The sequence below is a fragment of the Euleptes europaea genome, chromosome 5, assembly GCF_029931775.1.
Source record: "Euleptes europaea isolate rEulEur1 chromosome 5, rEulEur1.hap1, whole genome shotgun sequence".
NCBI classification, from domain to species: Eukaryota; Metazoa; Chordata; class Lepidosauria; order Squamata; family Sphaerodactylidae; genus Euleptes; species Euleptes europaea.
In genome coordinates, this window is record NC_079316.1 from 26,585,670 (window position 1) to 26,600,472 (window position 14,803).

At 43.7% G+C, this 14,803-nt stretch overlaps 1 protein-coding gene across 1 annotated transcript in view; it reads right to left on the reverse strand.

The window, feature by feature from the left end:
• The window catches only part of RSRC1 (arginine and serine rich coiled-coil 1), a 270,622-nt gene extending 259,188 nt beyond the window's left edge, over window positions 1-11,434 (reverse strand). The window contains exons 1-2 of the mRNA XM_056849746.1: window positions 11,361-11,434; window positions 8,314-8,504 (exon numbers count right to left, since the gene is read on the reverse strand). Coding sequence (XP_056705724.1) covers window positions 8,314-8,495 — 182 coding nt within the window. The 5' untranslated portion in view covers window positions 8,496-8,504; window positions 11,361-11,434. The remainder of the gene's footprint in view (window positions 1-8,313; window positions 8,505-11,360) is intronic.
• Window positions 11,435-14,803: the final 3,369 nt, after the last annotated feature.

A 14,803-nucleotide genomic window follows, 5' to 3' on the forward strand; every position in this document is an offset into this window, starting at 1 on the left:
GTGGGAGGGAGGTAGTTGTGAATTTCCTGCATTGTGCAGGGGGTTGGACAAGACAATCCTGTAGGCCCTTCGAAATCTATATTTCTATGATTCTACTACAATTCTGCTATCTAAATTATACACTGGTAGCATAAGTTTAGCATTCCTCAACACAAGTAGAACAGCTCCATCTCATTGAAGGAAAACCCAGAAGAAAAGGGGTAGCAAGAAACTGGAGAAGGGTGAACCCTATCTCCTCTGTCACATACATACCTAGGCCAGAAACCTTCTCTTCCAACATTACATTGCTAAAACTTCAGTAACTGGAATCTGTCTGGGGGTGGCATGCTACCTGGTTCTTATCCAGCTTGGATGAGATGAAATGTTTCACTCAAATCCCATCTCCTCTGTGATTTAGCTCAGGAACTGAGCCAAGGTGGCAGGTGGATGTCAGTGGGCCAAGTGCCAAGAGAGACTGGGATTGTGACATTACGTACTCAGGAAATAATACATTTGACAGTATTGAAATAACTATTTATAATGTGATATATCCAGCGGCTAGGGATCATACCACCATTTCATAATTAGCTGAGTGTGTTTGTGGGTGATAAGTGTCATCAAGTCACTTCCGACATTATGGCAACTCTATTAACGAATGTCCTCCAAAACGTCCTATCATTAACAGCTTTGCTCAGGTCTTGCAAACTGAGGGCTGTGGCTTTCTTGAGTAAGTCAATCCATTTCATGTTTCCTGCTGCCTTCAACTTTTCCAAGCATTATTGTCTTTTCCATTTCTCCATATTCTGTAGCTTCTCGTCCAGAGTACAGGTTGCACAACAAAAAAATCAGATGCTGTGGCCCATCCACTTCTTTTAAAATTAACCATAGCCTTTCATGATCCAAACAGTCAGAAACTTTGCTGTAATCTACAAAATGCAAGCTGGTTTTCTTCTGACATTCTCTCACATGCTCCGGTAATCAACATCAATTTGCAATAAGCTCTCTAGTGCCTCTTCCTTTTCTGAATCCAGCTTGAATGTCTGGCATGTCTTGTTCCATATATGGTAACAGACTTTATTGTAAGATTCTGAGTATCATTTTACTTGGGTGGGAAATTAATACGATGGTCCAACAGTTGCTACAGTCTTTGATGTCTCCTTTTTCAGAACTGGAAAGTAAATTGACTGTTTCCAGTCAGTGGGCCACTGTTTTGTTTTCCATATTTGTTTGCATATTCTTATTAAAATTTTGATGGACCTTGTTTCTGTGGCTTGGACTAACTCTACTGATATCCCACCTACTCCTGGTGATTTGTTTCTTTCAATTGCTGTCAGTGCAGCTTTCACTTCATTTTCTAAAACTGTTAAGTGGTCTTCACAGATACAGCAATCTACCTGCTCAAATAGAAATTCCTTTTAGTGGGCAGGTACTGTTCCAGAGCCTAACTTGCAGCTATGTTTCAGTACAACTATGTTTCAGTACAACTATGATTTCAAATACAAACTGAGCATGCTTAGATTATGGTGGGTAGGCAAGTGTATATGTAAGAAAACTGCAGTCTGCATTATTGTGTGACATAAAAGCCACAAGTTTGTTTGTAATATGCAAATCATTCCTGCTCTCTGCTTTTTCATTATACCTAAATAGAACCATACAAACCATTTTGTTTTGGGTTTTATAGCAATCACTTTGTGCAACTAAAGACTACGTATACTTTAACTACAACTGTTTTATGAGAAGAAAGACTTTGTAATATATACCCAATTTGGGGCCTGAAATATTTGGACGAATTCTTTCAGGATTGGATATTGAGTTCACCTTTCATCTTCTTCTTTTAGTTTTCTTCCAAATAACTGAAGCTGGCAAGGTTCACAAGCCTTTACTTTTTTTTACCAACAGTAACTGTCCTATAAAGCTTCTTTCCAGCCTGGTGTTTTTAATTCTCTGAAACCAGTATAGTAACTATAAAGAAGTAAAGATCTCTGAAAAATTTAACTTTCATATAAACTACCCTTCCAGGGTAAGGAAGACACCCTTCTAAGTCTGGGCTTTGCTTCCCATGATCCATGGCTGCAGGAAATAGCTTGCTCTTTTCATTGCCAGGAGGAAGGGAGGACCCACCCCTTCAGTCTAAAAACTTCCACAGCTGCTCAAGCAAGAATCAGACATGCAAGCCTTTAATAACTCCTTATAATAAACCTGGGAAATGTCTATATGAACTAAAGCGGGGGGAAACAGACAAACCTGAAGAACATGTTGATTGTCATAAACAAGACTTAGGCAACTGTGCTGCCAGTTGAACACCCCACAGGAAAGAAGTGTAGGAGCAAAACAGGAGCCTCCAACTTCAGTGGGTCCTCCTTGTCACCAAGAAGAAAGACATATCGTAGAAGACAGAGCCAGGATACAGGATGATCTTGACAGGCTGGCGAATTGGACTAAAACTAATAAATTGCACTTCAACAAAGATAAATGTAAAGTTCTGCATTTAGGTAGGAAAAATCAAATGCATAATTATAGGATGGGGGAGGCTTGTCTTAGCAGTAGTGTGTGCGAAAAGGATCTTGGGGTCTTAGAAGACCAAACACTGAACATGAGTCAGCAGAATGATGCATTAGCTAAAAAGGCAAATACGATCTTGGGCTGTATCAACAGAAGTGAAGTGTCCAGATCATGCGAAGTGATGGTATCACTTTCCTCTGGTTAGACCTCACCTAGAGTATTGTGTTCAGTTTTGGGCACCGCAATTTAAAAAGGATGTAGACAAGCTGGAATGTGTCCAGAGGAGGGCAACAAAGATGGTGAGAGTCTGGAGACCAAGTCCTATGAGTAAAGGTTGATGGCGTTAGGTATGTTTTGCCTGAAGAGGAGAAGACTGAGAGGGGATATGATAACCATCTTCAAGAAGGTGGGACCAGAACCAACGGGTTGAAATTAAATCAAAAGAGGTTCCATCCAGACGTTAGGATTTTCTAACAGAGCGGTTCCTCAGTGGAACAGGCTTCCTCAGGAGGTGGTAAGCTCTACTTCCCTGGAGGTTTTTAAGCAAAGGCTGGATGGCCATCTGTCAGCAATGCTGATTCTTAGGCAGATCATGAGAGGGAGGACATCTTGGCCATCTTCTGGCCATGGAGTATGGGTCACTGGGGTTGTGGCGGGGGAGGTAGTTGTGAATTTCCTGTATTGTGCAGGGGGTTGGACTAGATGACCCTGGTGGTCCCTTCCAACTCTATGATTCTATATGTCCAATACCCCCATTCTCTCAAGGGAAGAAGACGACACCTTTCTCCACTTGGGATGTTATGAAGCTAATGGCAGTTAGGGAAACAGATGACTGCCAATCAAAAGAAATGGCCATATTAGGCCACCTGATGTAACACTCTCCATCCAATCACCTTAGCCAACAGTGATAGAGCATATCTTGTAGTGCAGTGATACTCAGTCCACAGCTTGCAGAGAGCCACATTCTCAGTTACCATCAACCAACAAAGCTAGGTGACTATTTCTGCCCTACCAAACACACAAATATAATATAACTATCATCAATATATCTAATTCTCAACATGGCCAAATCTGTGGTTATTTTAATCCAGAGATTGGAGCCAGAAACAGAAAAGACAGATCTTTCTACAGAGATGAGAAAAGCCCCATTGGTGGGTTACATCAGGTGGTACATTGGGTTAAACCCCACCCCCACATAACAGAAGCAGCACCTGAAGTTTTAAGAAATTAATGGCCTCTTTTGGGGGTTGCTAGGCTACCACAATAGTATCGGCCAGCCTTCGAGCCTTGTTTTTTGTTAGTAAGAGGCAGGGCCTGTTTCAGGGCCGTTTTGGCCTTTGAGGAAGGACTAATTTGAGCCAGGCTGGGCAGCAACCACCAGGCAATACCATGCAAACTGAATGACTTTTTAAAGATGATATCCTTTTTTAAAACAAAGGGAGAGGTAAACACAGACAGGAAAAAACAAGAGGAAAAGAGAGTTACCAATGGGTAAAATCTGGAAGCTCTCTCAATCCAATATTCTTATGGAAAAGACAGGAAAAAGACTGTAGGAGCTGGGACTCCCTCTGTCCTGGAGACAGAAAGAGCAACCTACTCCCTGCCTTTAGGGATCACAAGAAGCAGAAACCAAATGTGGGAGAGCATCCTCCTCCCTTAAGAATATATATCTATTATTCTTCTATTGAACCACAGACTAAGATGCACGTTATCTCAGTAGGAGCTAAAATAACCAACTGAAGGAACTTGAGAAATCAGGGTTCCCCCCTTGGTGTCTAAGGACACCTTCCCTGGCGCCTGCCAAGTGTTTTTAGAAAGTAGGCAGAGCCAGGTGGGACTTCTGCCCAGGAGGGCTTCTGACTGGCCACTGGAGATCTGATTGGCTATGCAGATTTTTAAGAAGTTGCTTTGGCAGCAGCTGCCACTACTGCACAAGGATCTTCACTGTATTACTGAAGACAAGCTGTGTGTATGCAAGTATATATGTTTTAATCAATGTGTTCATTTTAAAAGGCATCATGTTAAACAGAGCTTCTACCTGAAATTTGAAGAGTTACTATCAGAGTTATGCCTAATCTCACTCTCTGAGATTTTGTGGTTGACTCAGCCTTTTGTGGTCACAGTTTTGTGGTTGTACCCACCATCCAGGGTCAGAATTCCAAAGGTGCCCACAGGCTCAAAACGGATGGGGACGCCTGAGTTAGACTGAGCAAGAAGATATGAAGTAAGCACAGTTTGCAAACACATTTTCATGCTACAAGATTCTAAGATGTTCATGTCTGTGGAATAAATGCAGATTTCAGTTCAACTCAGAAGAACTGGAATGTATTAACTAGCTAAAGACAAAACAGTTATCACAATAATTTAATTCTTAGAATATCAGGCAGAATCCAGCATGACATTGAGATTTCATATTATCTTACCAGCCAGTGGTATATTCCTACATTGAGGTGAAGACAGTGGTACTAGCCAAATCCTCAAAGCAAACACTTCGATCTTTTTGGATTCAAACAAGCCAGATGGTTCTCATCCAGCCTCCAGGGTCTCTCAAGCTTGGTGTTATCTGTCAGATATGAATATCTCTCTTACAGTGGAGATATGGCTAAAGCTGCGTGTCATCTGCATAATGTGGGCATTGCAGCTGATATCATCCCACTATGTCCCTTAGGGGATACATGTAAATATTAAAAACAGGACCCGAAAAAATCAAATGCTTAAAGGACCCTACTAATCAAAACTTCCTGAAGAAAACAATTTTTTGCTATTGTGCCTATGAATGAGTGTAAAGAAGTTAACAAAACAAGATTGGTGCAATTCTGTTTATTCTTGTCATAAAATCCTGGTAGTTGCACATTTCCATCTATAATACTAAGGAATTTAAATAAGGGACTGTCTGACAGCTGAGAGAAAATACACTGCATTTGGGATATCTAAAAACTTTAACCTGGGAAACAGCCATCCTCTCCCTTTAGGAAAAGTATTGGGGAAGCGCCCTGCTTTCCTCAGCATCTGAAATACCACAATGCCTTTGCAACATAAGCAGCCATCACTGCAATACACAAACTAATCCAAGAACTACTTCCAGGCCTAACAACCAATACAGCTAAGGAAAGGATATCAAGTTTAAAGATAAAAAAATTAACACAGTCACAAAGAGGCAAATAAAAACCAGCGCAATTACTACTGGGAAGCACAATCAAGTGGCAATACAAGACTCAAGGAAAACATGGTGGGAACACAGCAACGAACTGGAAAAACAAAAACTTCAGCTCATTAAACAATGGCTCACCTCCATTTCTAGGGTAAAAAATTCAAATCATCTGGAAGACTAATCAACATGGTGACAGGGGAGGGTCACAGATAAAAAGGCCTAAACCGAGAAAGGAGGCAGATGAGGTAAGAAAGTAGATGAGGCGAGGCAGAAGAACCTGGTGGGGGGGAGCATATGCAGGATCCAAGGAAAAAAAGGTATGGCAATCCTAGCTAGAAAAGAAGGTAGGGGTTGGCAGTTACCCTCCTGCTCAAACACAGCCTTGCCTTACCCATATTTTTATACATATTCAACCATTACATAGCGATCTCACCAATGTTTTAAATATTACTGTACTGCACAAAAAAGTATACAACTCTGAAAACAAAACCTTTCCTTTTATCCCTTAGAAGCTCCTTGATCAATTGATCTTGAGCAGCATATATCTAGTGTTGGAGGGATATAAGGATTGAAACAAATCTTGCCACTGACAATGTAGCCTTGGGGTCCCTATCGCTTAGTAAAAAAGGCATTATGTCAGTCACAGAGGCATTGGATTTGTATATTAAAAGGGGGGAAATATAGTGCGATCGAAGTTCCTCGTAAAAGAGGCATTCCAAAAGGGCATGGGCTAATGAGTCAATAGAGCCAGAGGAGCAAGGGCAGATCCTGTCTGAGTATGGTATATTCAGAATTCTGCCCTGCATTACCATAGAAGGGTTAGCATTCAATCTAGCCAAGCAAAAAGCTCTAGAGACGAGGAGTTGTCAGATAATATGTATAGGCAGGCAGACCACGTGGAGGGGGTATTCCGAAGAACTGGGATGAACAGACACGACGAACACGAAAAGTAGTGCTGTTATAATCGAGCTCTTCAATGCGCTTTTTAATTTTGGTACAAGCTTCAGTTTTCCCAAGATCTAATAACATATCCTGTGAGAAGCCCAGCAATGACAGTTTCTCATCTAAGATTTTTTGCCATGAGGATCGAAAAGGGTCATGCTTCAGAGAAGCTAGGAACCCCTCAGTGCTAAAGCACAGTTTAAGGTGTAGTTTAAAGGCAACCAACCACGCCCTAGCTTCAAGTGACATTTGCCCAAACTCGGACCGAAGAGTAACGCCAGCAACACATCGAGGGGTATTTAGGAGTTTTCTTAAGAACTGAAGCAGTGGACGATCTATAGATTCATTGATGACTTATCCAGATGGCAACACCAAAGAGGATAATTGGGGTAATTTTCAGGTTAAAAACCTGAATAGCCCCTGGAATATATTTGCCACCTTTGGTGTGAAAAAAGTTGACAATAGCACCAACCCCAGGTTTAATTTTGTTGGACACTGCTTTTTGATGGGCATTCCAATTTAGGTTATGGGAAAACAGAATGCCAAGGTAAACAAACTCCTTGACTTGGTCAACCTCAAAGCCATCTAATACCCAGCGAAAAAGAGGAATTTTCTCCTCTTAGTGAAGATCACAATCTTAGATTTATGATGGTTTATTTTAAGACCTTCCCTAGAGCAGTACTCAGAAAAAGTTTGCAAAGACCTTTTCAAACCAATTCTTGTGCGGGACAGGAGAACTGCATCGTGAAAACAAAACCAGATTTAATTCCACTACAGCAAGCCAAACTAAGGGGCATTAAGAGTCTGAAGTGACTTAACAGCACAACACACAGGATATCCAAGCAGACTAGGTTAGAGTTAAACTGTTAAGAGTAGTTTTCTACTTCAGTGTAAAAATACACATCTAAAAAGTGAGGATGCTTGAAAACTAAATACAATCCCTGAGGCAGTTAGGCTTGCCATTCACAAAAAGAAGTTGAAAATATGACCACGAAATGGAAGAGTTCAGCAGCATGTTTTCCATTCATGTTTTCAAAGCTGACTGGATTCAGGAGTCCCAATTGAGGTTTCACAACAGCTATAGCAAAGCAGCTTATCACAAACGTGAGGGGAAATATTCATGCCAGAAACAACTATAAAGGGTCACCTGAAGCTGAAGTGCACTGTTGGACATCCGCTGCAGCATTTCATAATACTTCATGTTAAAGATTTGTTAATAAGTATACTAAAGATTACTACTACATTTTATTCTGCTGGAATTGTAATCTATTTTGTTAGTAGAAAATTGGTGCCATTTGTAGCCCTGAATCCAGTGAGGGAGATCCCTTTTAGCATCTTGGGGAAAGTATTATCAGTCATGAAGATTAAAAGATGGACCACAAGCAATCCAAGGGAAATCTTAATTTTTAACTTCTTTAATATATACACAACTGTGCAAATGCCTGTTGGACCATGTGAAAAGAAGTGTCAGCAGTAACCTTCCTCTCTACTATTGCCTCATTCTCTCCCCCCACAACTCCCATCTTTGCATAAATAAGTGTGGAGAACTCACAAAGCAGATCTGTATGAGCACCAGGCAAATGACGACATGTTTCTTTATGCAAATACCTGGGATTTATCTTACAGTTTACATGCCACTCTTTCAGCGCACCACATCAAGGTGCGAACTATACTCGCTGACTAGTTTAGCGCCACATTGATAAACATACCCAACCTCAAATATGACTTCATTTGTTCACCTCTTTTCATATGAATGTGAGTGAAACTGAAGATCTCGAGATCTTGACCTTGACTTTCTTCCCGATTTCTTACGGCTGTACGATCTGCTATCTGAAGAACTACTTGAGGATGACCTCCTGCGATGTTTCTTTTTTCTTTTGCTTCTCGTCTCTTCTTCAGTGTCTGATGAACGGCGGCCCATTTTAAGAAACTAGTGTTCAAAAAGATAAAAACATTGTCAAGAAATCAAAAACCATCTATAGTTAAAACTGTGAGCGACTACCTCCACACAATACGCCTTGTTTTTCTTCAGTGCTTAACTACTTCACTTCTGCCAAAGAGACAGTACTGAAGATATAAAGAACATACATCTGTCAGCAATATCACACAATGCACATTATTTATTTAGATATTTATTCATACCTCACTTCTCTCCCCAATGTTACCCCACATGCCATCAGACACCCAACAAAGACATACGCATGCACACAGTATATGTACAGACATACACACAGAGAGACAAGTCCTTGTAGTGACTACTGATTAAAATGCATCACTTTTCAATCAGGCATTCCCTGAAAATTTCACTTGAAATAGTACCTGTCTTTCTCAGTTAGAAAGTTTGTTTCTAATTGACCTAGCACAAAGATGGGTATGGGAGAGCTGAAAGAGAACACATGGAAGGAAGATGAGGGCCCAAAGAACTCTACTTACACAGCAAAAATAAGTTGTGGGAACCAGGGCTACTCAATTATTACATCACAAAACCATCAATCATTTATTACAGTCATGAACCAGCTGAATAAAACATAAGCAGAGTGGCTATAAGAATATATATACAATCTTCCATTAAGAGATATAAAAAAGGAAATACGTGATGGTGATCTGACTGTGACATCTGTTGATTTGGCTGGCTAGGCAGGTGTCCCTTCCTCCCCTACCCCTCCATGTGCATCCCTCCCAAAGCTTCGCATTTGGTGGAAGATGACTATCCCAGTTGGAGTGTACTGTTCTTCAGTCAAGGTTATACAATCATTATGCTCCCGTTAGAACCTCCAAACAAGCTCAAGGTCCATTTGACCACACTTTTTCCTTTGAAAAGCACTGGAGAGAACGGAAAGAAAAGAATCATCCAACTATATGGGTCCAAAACCAGAAGTCCTTGGTAGAAATGTAAGCTAAGAGGTGCAGTGTGGTTCTTAACTTAAAGCATGAGGAGAAGGAGAAAAGTTCGTTTTTATATGCCAACTTTCTCTGCCTTTTAAGGAGAATCAAACCGGCTTACAATCCCCTTCCTTTCCTCTCCCCACAACAGACACCTTGTGAGGCAGGTGAAGCTGAGAGTTCAGAGATAACTGTGACTAGCCCAAGGCCACCCAGCTGGCTTCATGTGTAGGAGTGGGGAAACCAACCTGGTTCGCCAGATTAGAGTCCGCCACTCGTGTGGAGGAGTGGGGAATCAAACCCGGTTCTCAAGACTTGAGTCCACCACTCTTAACCACCACACCACGCTGGCAGATAAAGCCACTCATTCAGAGTTAGACCACTGGACTATCAGAGTCAGCACTGGTTACTCTGACTGGCAGCAACTCTTCTTGGTCTTTCAGGTTACCTACTTCCTGATCCTTTAACCTGAGACGCTACTGATTGGACCTAAGACCTTCTGCACACAGTGGTTGCTTGCCACTGTATTGCAGCTCCTCCCCAACAAAAAGAGATAAGAGAAACTGAACAAAATGAAATGTTTGATAACAGCAGTTGCTAATACACCACATGGGGATAACATCTGAGTTGGCAGCTCACAGTACATCAAAAGTGTTTCCCCAGGACCACCAGCTAGCGACCAGAGCTCCAAATTAAGTTCTCACTTAACATTACCAGAGTATTGTTAACTCACTTAACATTACAGATCAGTTAGATTCGAGTTGACTAGCACCTTAGAGTATTAGATGAAAGGCAGAGAAGTGTCTAACAAAGACCTCTCATTCTCTCAGCCTGTGCGAAAAATTTGAGTCAAAATGGAATTTCATGACTAGGCCTGCAGCTCTAAAATATGAAAAGTCACACCTGTATGAGATTTCCATACGGGGCAATTCTAAAGCCTAAACTGAGGCTGTCGTACTTTGGTCACATTATGAGAAGACAAGAGTCACTGGAAAAGACAGTCATGCTAGGAAAAGTTGAAAGCAGCAGGAAAAGAGGAAGACCCAGCAAGAGATGGATTGACTCTATAAAGGAAGCCACAGCTCTCAATTTGCAAGATCTGAGCAAGGCTATGAAGGATAGAGTGTTTTGGAGGACACTGGTTCATAGGGTCGCCATGAGTCGGAAGTGACTTGACGGCACTTAACACACACACACACAACAACAGCAACTCTTACTGTGAGAAGGGTGACATAGGCCATTTATAGAAAAGAGCAAGAGTCCAGTAGCACCTTAAAGACTAACAACAATATTTTCTGGCAGGGTAGGAGCTTTCGTGAGCCACAGCTCCCTTCTTCAGATACAGCTCACTTCTTTCAGAGGAGCCACAGCTCTTCTTCTTCAGACAGGCCATTTATGTATGGGAGGTTTTGCCTTGGATTTGCCGCTTGTTTATGAGTTATGAGAATTCAGATGGGGGAAATGTGCATCCAGAGAGCGGCAAATCCAAGGCAAAACCTCCCGGGCATAAATGGCCATAAACTAAAGCCAGAAAGTGAGGATCCGAATTCCTTCCCTGTAAGGAAGCAGCGCGGGTCACAATCATGGGCCTCGCTCTATTTCCCCCCCTCCCCCCGGTAGGGAGGCCTACAACGTGGGAATAAACAATCACCTTTTCTTTGGCAACGACGGCGAAGAGAAGCGAGCCGAGCCCTCCGCTTCGACCTCCCTTTCTACACACCAGCGAAGGCAACGAGGGTTTCCCCGCCGCGAGGCTAACGAGCAATTGCGGGGCGCGCTCTAAACCTCCGTCCTTTCACTACTACAACCACCACCGTCACCCACGGCCTAGGCTTCTAGCGAGGCCCAGAGGTCACTACGCCGCTGTAACCATGGCGACACCCCGAGCCAACGGCCCGTTTACCTTCGAATCCGCCGAAGGCCGCCACGCTGCTGCCGAGCTTCCGTAGTTTGAGCTCAGCGCCTTCCTCCTCCAGAGGAACAGCCAGGCCTTGCTAAGCTATCCCAGATCTCGTCTGTTCAACACGCAGCCAGGCGAAAGAAAAGAGTGACGGAGGCATCGATGATAAGGGGAGCCTTTTCTACGCTCGTCCAGCGCGCTCAAGGTTTTCTTTGCTTTTTAAAGGCAATGTTGTTGGCAACAGAAACACACACACAAAAGAAGATCTTAGTCATATTCACTATAGATGCTTTATTTTTTCAATGCAGTGCTATTCATGCTTTCTTTCTTGCCTACTTTCTCTCCCTCCCCCTCTACCTTCTTCAACCATCACCCGCAAGGGGGGGGGAAACCACCCGAATAAATCACAGTTCTGCCTGTATAAGGTGCGCTATGATTAAAATTGCAATGATTTATCTGCAAATTGCTTTAAAAACGCTTCCCTTCCCTGGAAATGATGGGCTTTCTGAGGTTAGGACGGTGCAAATTAGTTTCCCAGTTGAGACTATTGAGGGGTTGTGATTGTCGCGGGAGGAGGGGGAGGCGAGGAGCCCGGTCATAGGAGGCAGGGGGAAATTTATCGTTTTTCATTTAAGCGAAGAGTAATTAAAGAAGCTCCCTATTTCCGGGATTTCAGGCTCCATCGACGTTTCCCTCTCCCCTCCCAGCAGAGGAAACCATCTCCCTTTTTGGCCGTACAGACAAGGCGCTTTTGTCTGGGGGGAGCGAAGCCGCCACGGCTGCGCTCTGGGTGGGGGGCCAAGGCCCATGAATAGGTCTCGGGGTCGAGCTGCTTGCCCCCCGGGACGCGGCGATGTTGATCCAGAGCCATGAAAGGCAATGCAACAGGGCGAGAAAGGGCTGGGTGGGGGGGAGGTCGAGGGAGTGGACAACAGCCTGATCCCTCCGGCCCCGCTGGCCAGACTTTTGCTTCCGCCTCAGGCGTCGGTGGCGCTCGAGTGATCGGAGAGAGGCGGGTTTTGCCCGGGGAGGGGTTCTCCATCATGCCCCCCACAATTGCAAACGTTTATTTTGCACGAGCCGGAAAGTCTGGCCTTCCAGACATTTAAAATAAATACACCGTGGCATGGGTTCTCAACAAGAGGGGAATTCCCCCGGGGTGGGGGGATTTTAGGGGGGGGGATTGGGACCACTATTTAGCAAATATGCATATTATCTGGAATGCACCTTTTGAGTTAGGCTATTTTGGGAAGGGGGGAATTATATTCTGAACAACGGTGAAAGGGGGGAATGGAGCAAAAAAGGTTGAGAACCACTGCCCTATGGCTATTTATGAATGGAAGGTTTTGCCTTGGATTTGCCACTCTTTAGATGCACATTTTCCCCATCCGAATTCTCAAAACTCTGCATTGGGGCTTACTGTTGAGTTTTGAACATTTGGATGGGGAAAATGTGCACCTAAAGAGTGGCAAATCCAAGGCAAAACCTCCCGTGCATAAATGACCTATGCTTACATAGAAATCTGCTCTGTTGTCAGTGTAACCCCTGTGGTTGCTTGTTGGCCTTGGAGGCCAATTCTATCCACCTGAAAAACCATCGTAGGCTTTCTGGTTCGTAAAAGTCTTGCCTTGGTTTTCCGTTGAAGCGGACCAAGTGGGGACTGGCGATTCTCCAGTGAAATTAAACGAAGCCCTGAATTAAAATACACACAGACCTCCAAAGGTGCTTTTGAAACAGTTTGGGTCGTAGGAAGTTCGAGGACTGGAGCCTAAATCCCTACTGAATGTTACTAGTCCCCTGGAATCCAGCGAGGCCGATTCCCAAGCGAGGTTTTCGGTCCTGGTGTGAAGAATTTAGGAACACTCTTTTCCTGCCTCGGCCCATCAGAATAATTGCCTGAGCTTGTTTTTTTTAAACCTCCATGGCGTTCAGCAATTTCCTCCCAGTCAATAGAACATGACAGTAATAATTCCACCGCTTTCCTGCAGTCCAATACTTTCGTGTCACAATATTGTCAATTTAAATCCTAACAGGCTAAATGGGGGGGGGGGGTGTTATAGGGAGATGAGACAATACTCGGACGCCTGATGCTTTTCCTCCAAGTGTTTTAAGTTTTTCATTCTTTTCTGCGAGGGAAGCTAAAGTTTCGACACCGTGGCTCCTCGCAGGTTAAGGAAGCAGGCTCTTCTATCAAATCTTATTTGGGAGGGAGGCTGAACAATACGGAAACAATTACGAATCACTCCTCCCAAGGAGTAAAACTCTGTGTCTTAAATAGCCTGTCAGTTTTACAAGCCTGAAAGTAACGAGTTGAAACAATGGGGGGGGGGGGGAGAAGACCAATTAGCTATAAAGGCTCTAAGTAGAGATTCGCGGATATTCCCATTAGCCAGATTTTTTTTTTTTTTTTGGCTGGGGGAGACACAGTGAGGATGAAATTCTAAGGGCAGCGCGATCCCTATCGTGTCTACTCTGAAGTAAGTCCCACTCGGTGCCGTCAGATTTACACACATACACAGTAGTGCCGCCGCCTGAAGCTTGGAAGTTAGTTCTGTGTAACTCAACGGATCTCCAAAGCATAATTGGGATCTAACCCTCAATGTGTCTACTCAGAAGTAAGTGCCGCGAAATTCCGTGCCCAGAAGTCATAAGTGCCACGAAATGTGTCCCCAACCAAACAAGCTCAGGGCTGTAGTTTAAAGACTGAGGGCTAGCTGTATTGCTGAAGAAGGAACTGTCCAGGTTTTCACAATCATTCCGATCATAAAATTGGCATCTGTATTGAAAGTTTTGCAGTACAATCCTAAGAACACTTTCCTGGGAGTAAGACCCGTTGAATGGGTTCTGAGTAGACCTGCTTTAGCGTGCCACCGCGCTGACGGACAGAGGACACCCGCGGTTTCCCCGGCGAGGGAAGCGGAGCGCGTCTCCTGTCTCAGCTCGCCTTCAAAAGCTTTTCCACCTCCACGTGCGTTTCCAACCGGAAAACTCACTTTCCGGTACAAAAACAAACAAATGAAAAGAAAAAAAAAACAACCCTGGGACTCCTGGAATTCTCTAACCCCCGCAAGGAGACACCATCCCCGCGGGAGACTTTGAACGCACCCCCCAAGGGGGTCGCGACTAAGATAACTTTATTGCGAAGAAGGCAGAATGGAGGGAGGGGGGAAATCTACCCAAATCCAAATTGGCAGCGCTCGGGGGAAAGCAGCGCAAATGCATTCAACGTCTAGAGCAGTCTTGGGGGGGGGGGGGCGAGAGAAGGCATTTTGGGAGAGAAGGCAACATCTCGAGACAGGGTGCCCTTTCTTCTTTTTACGTAACAAAGGGGACCACTCGGACGGATTTCACCTGACATCATGTCATCTGTTTAAGTCCTAATCGCATTCCCTTGGTTCCGCGACAGACAGTCATCTATTTTTCAAGTCCACGCGGTTTAGGAGTGG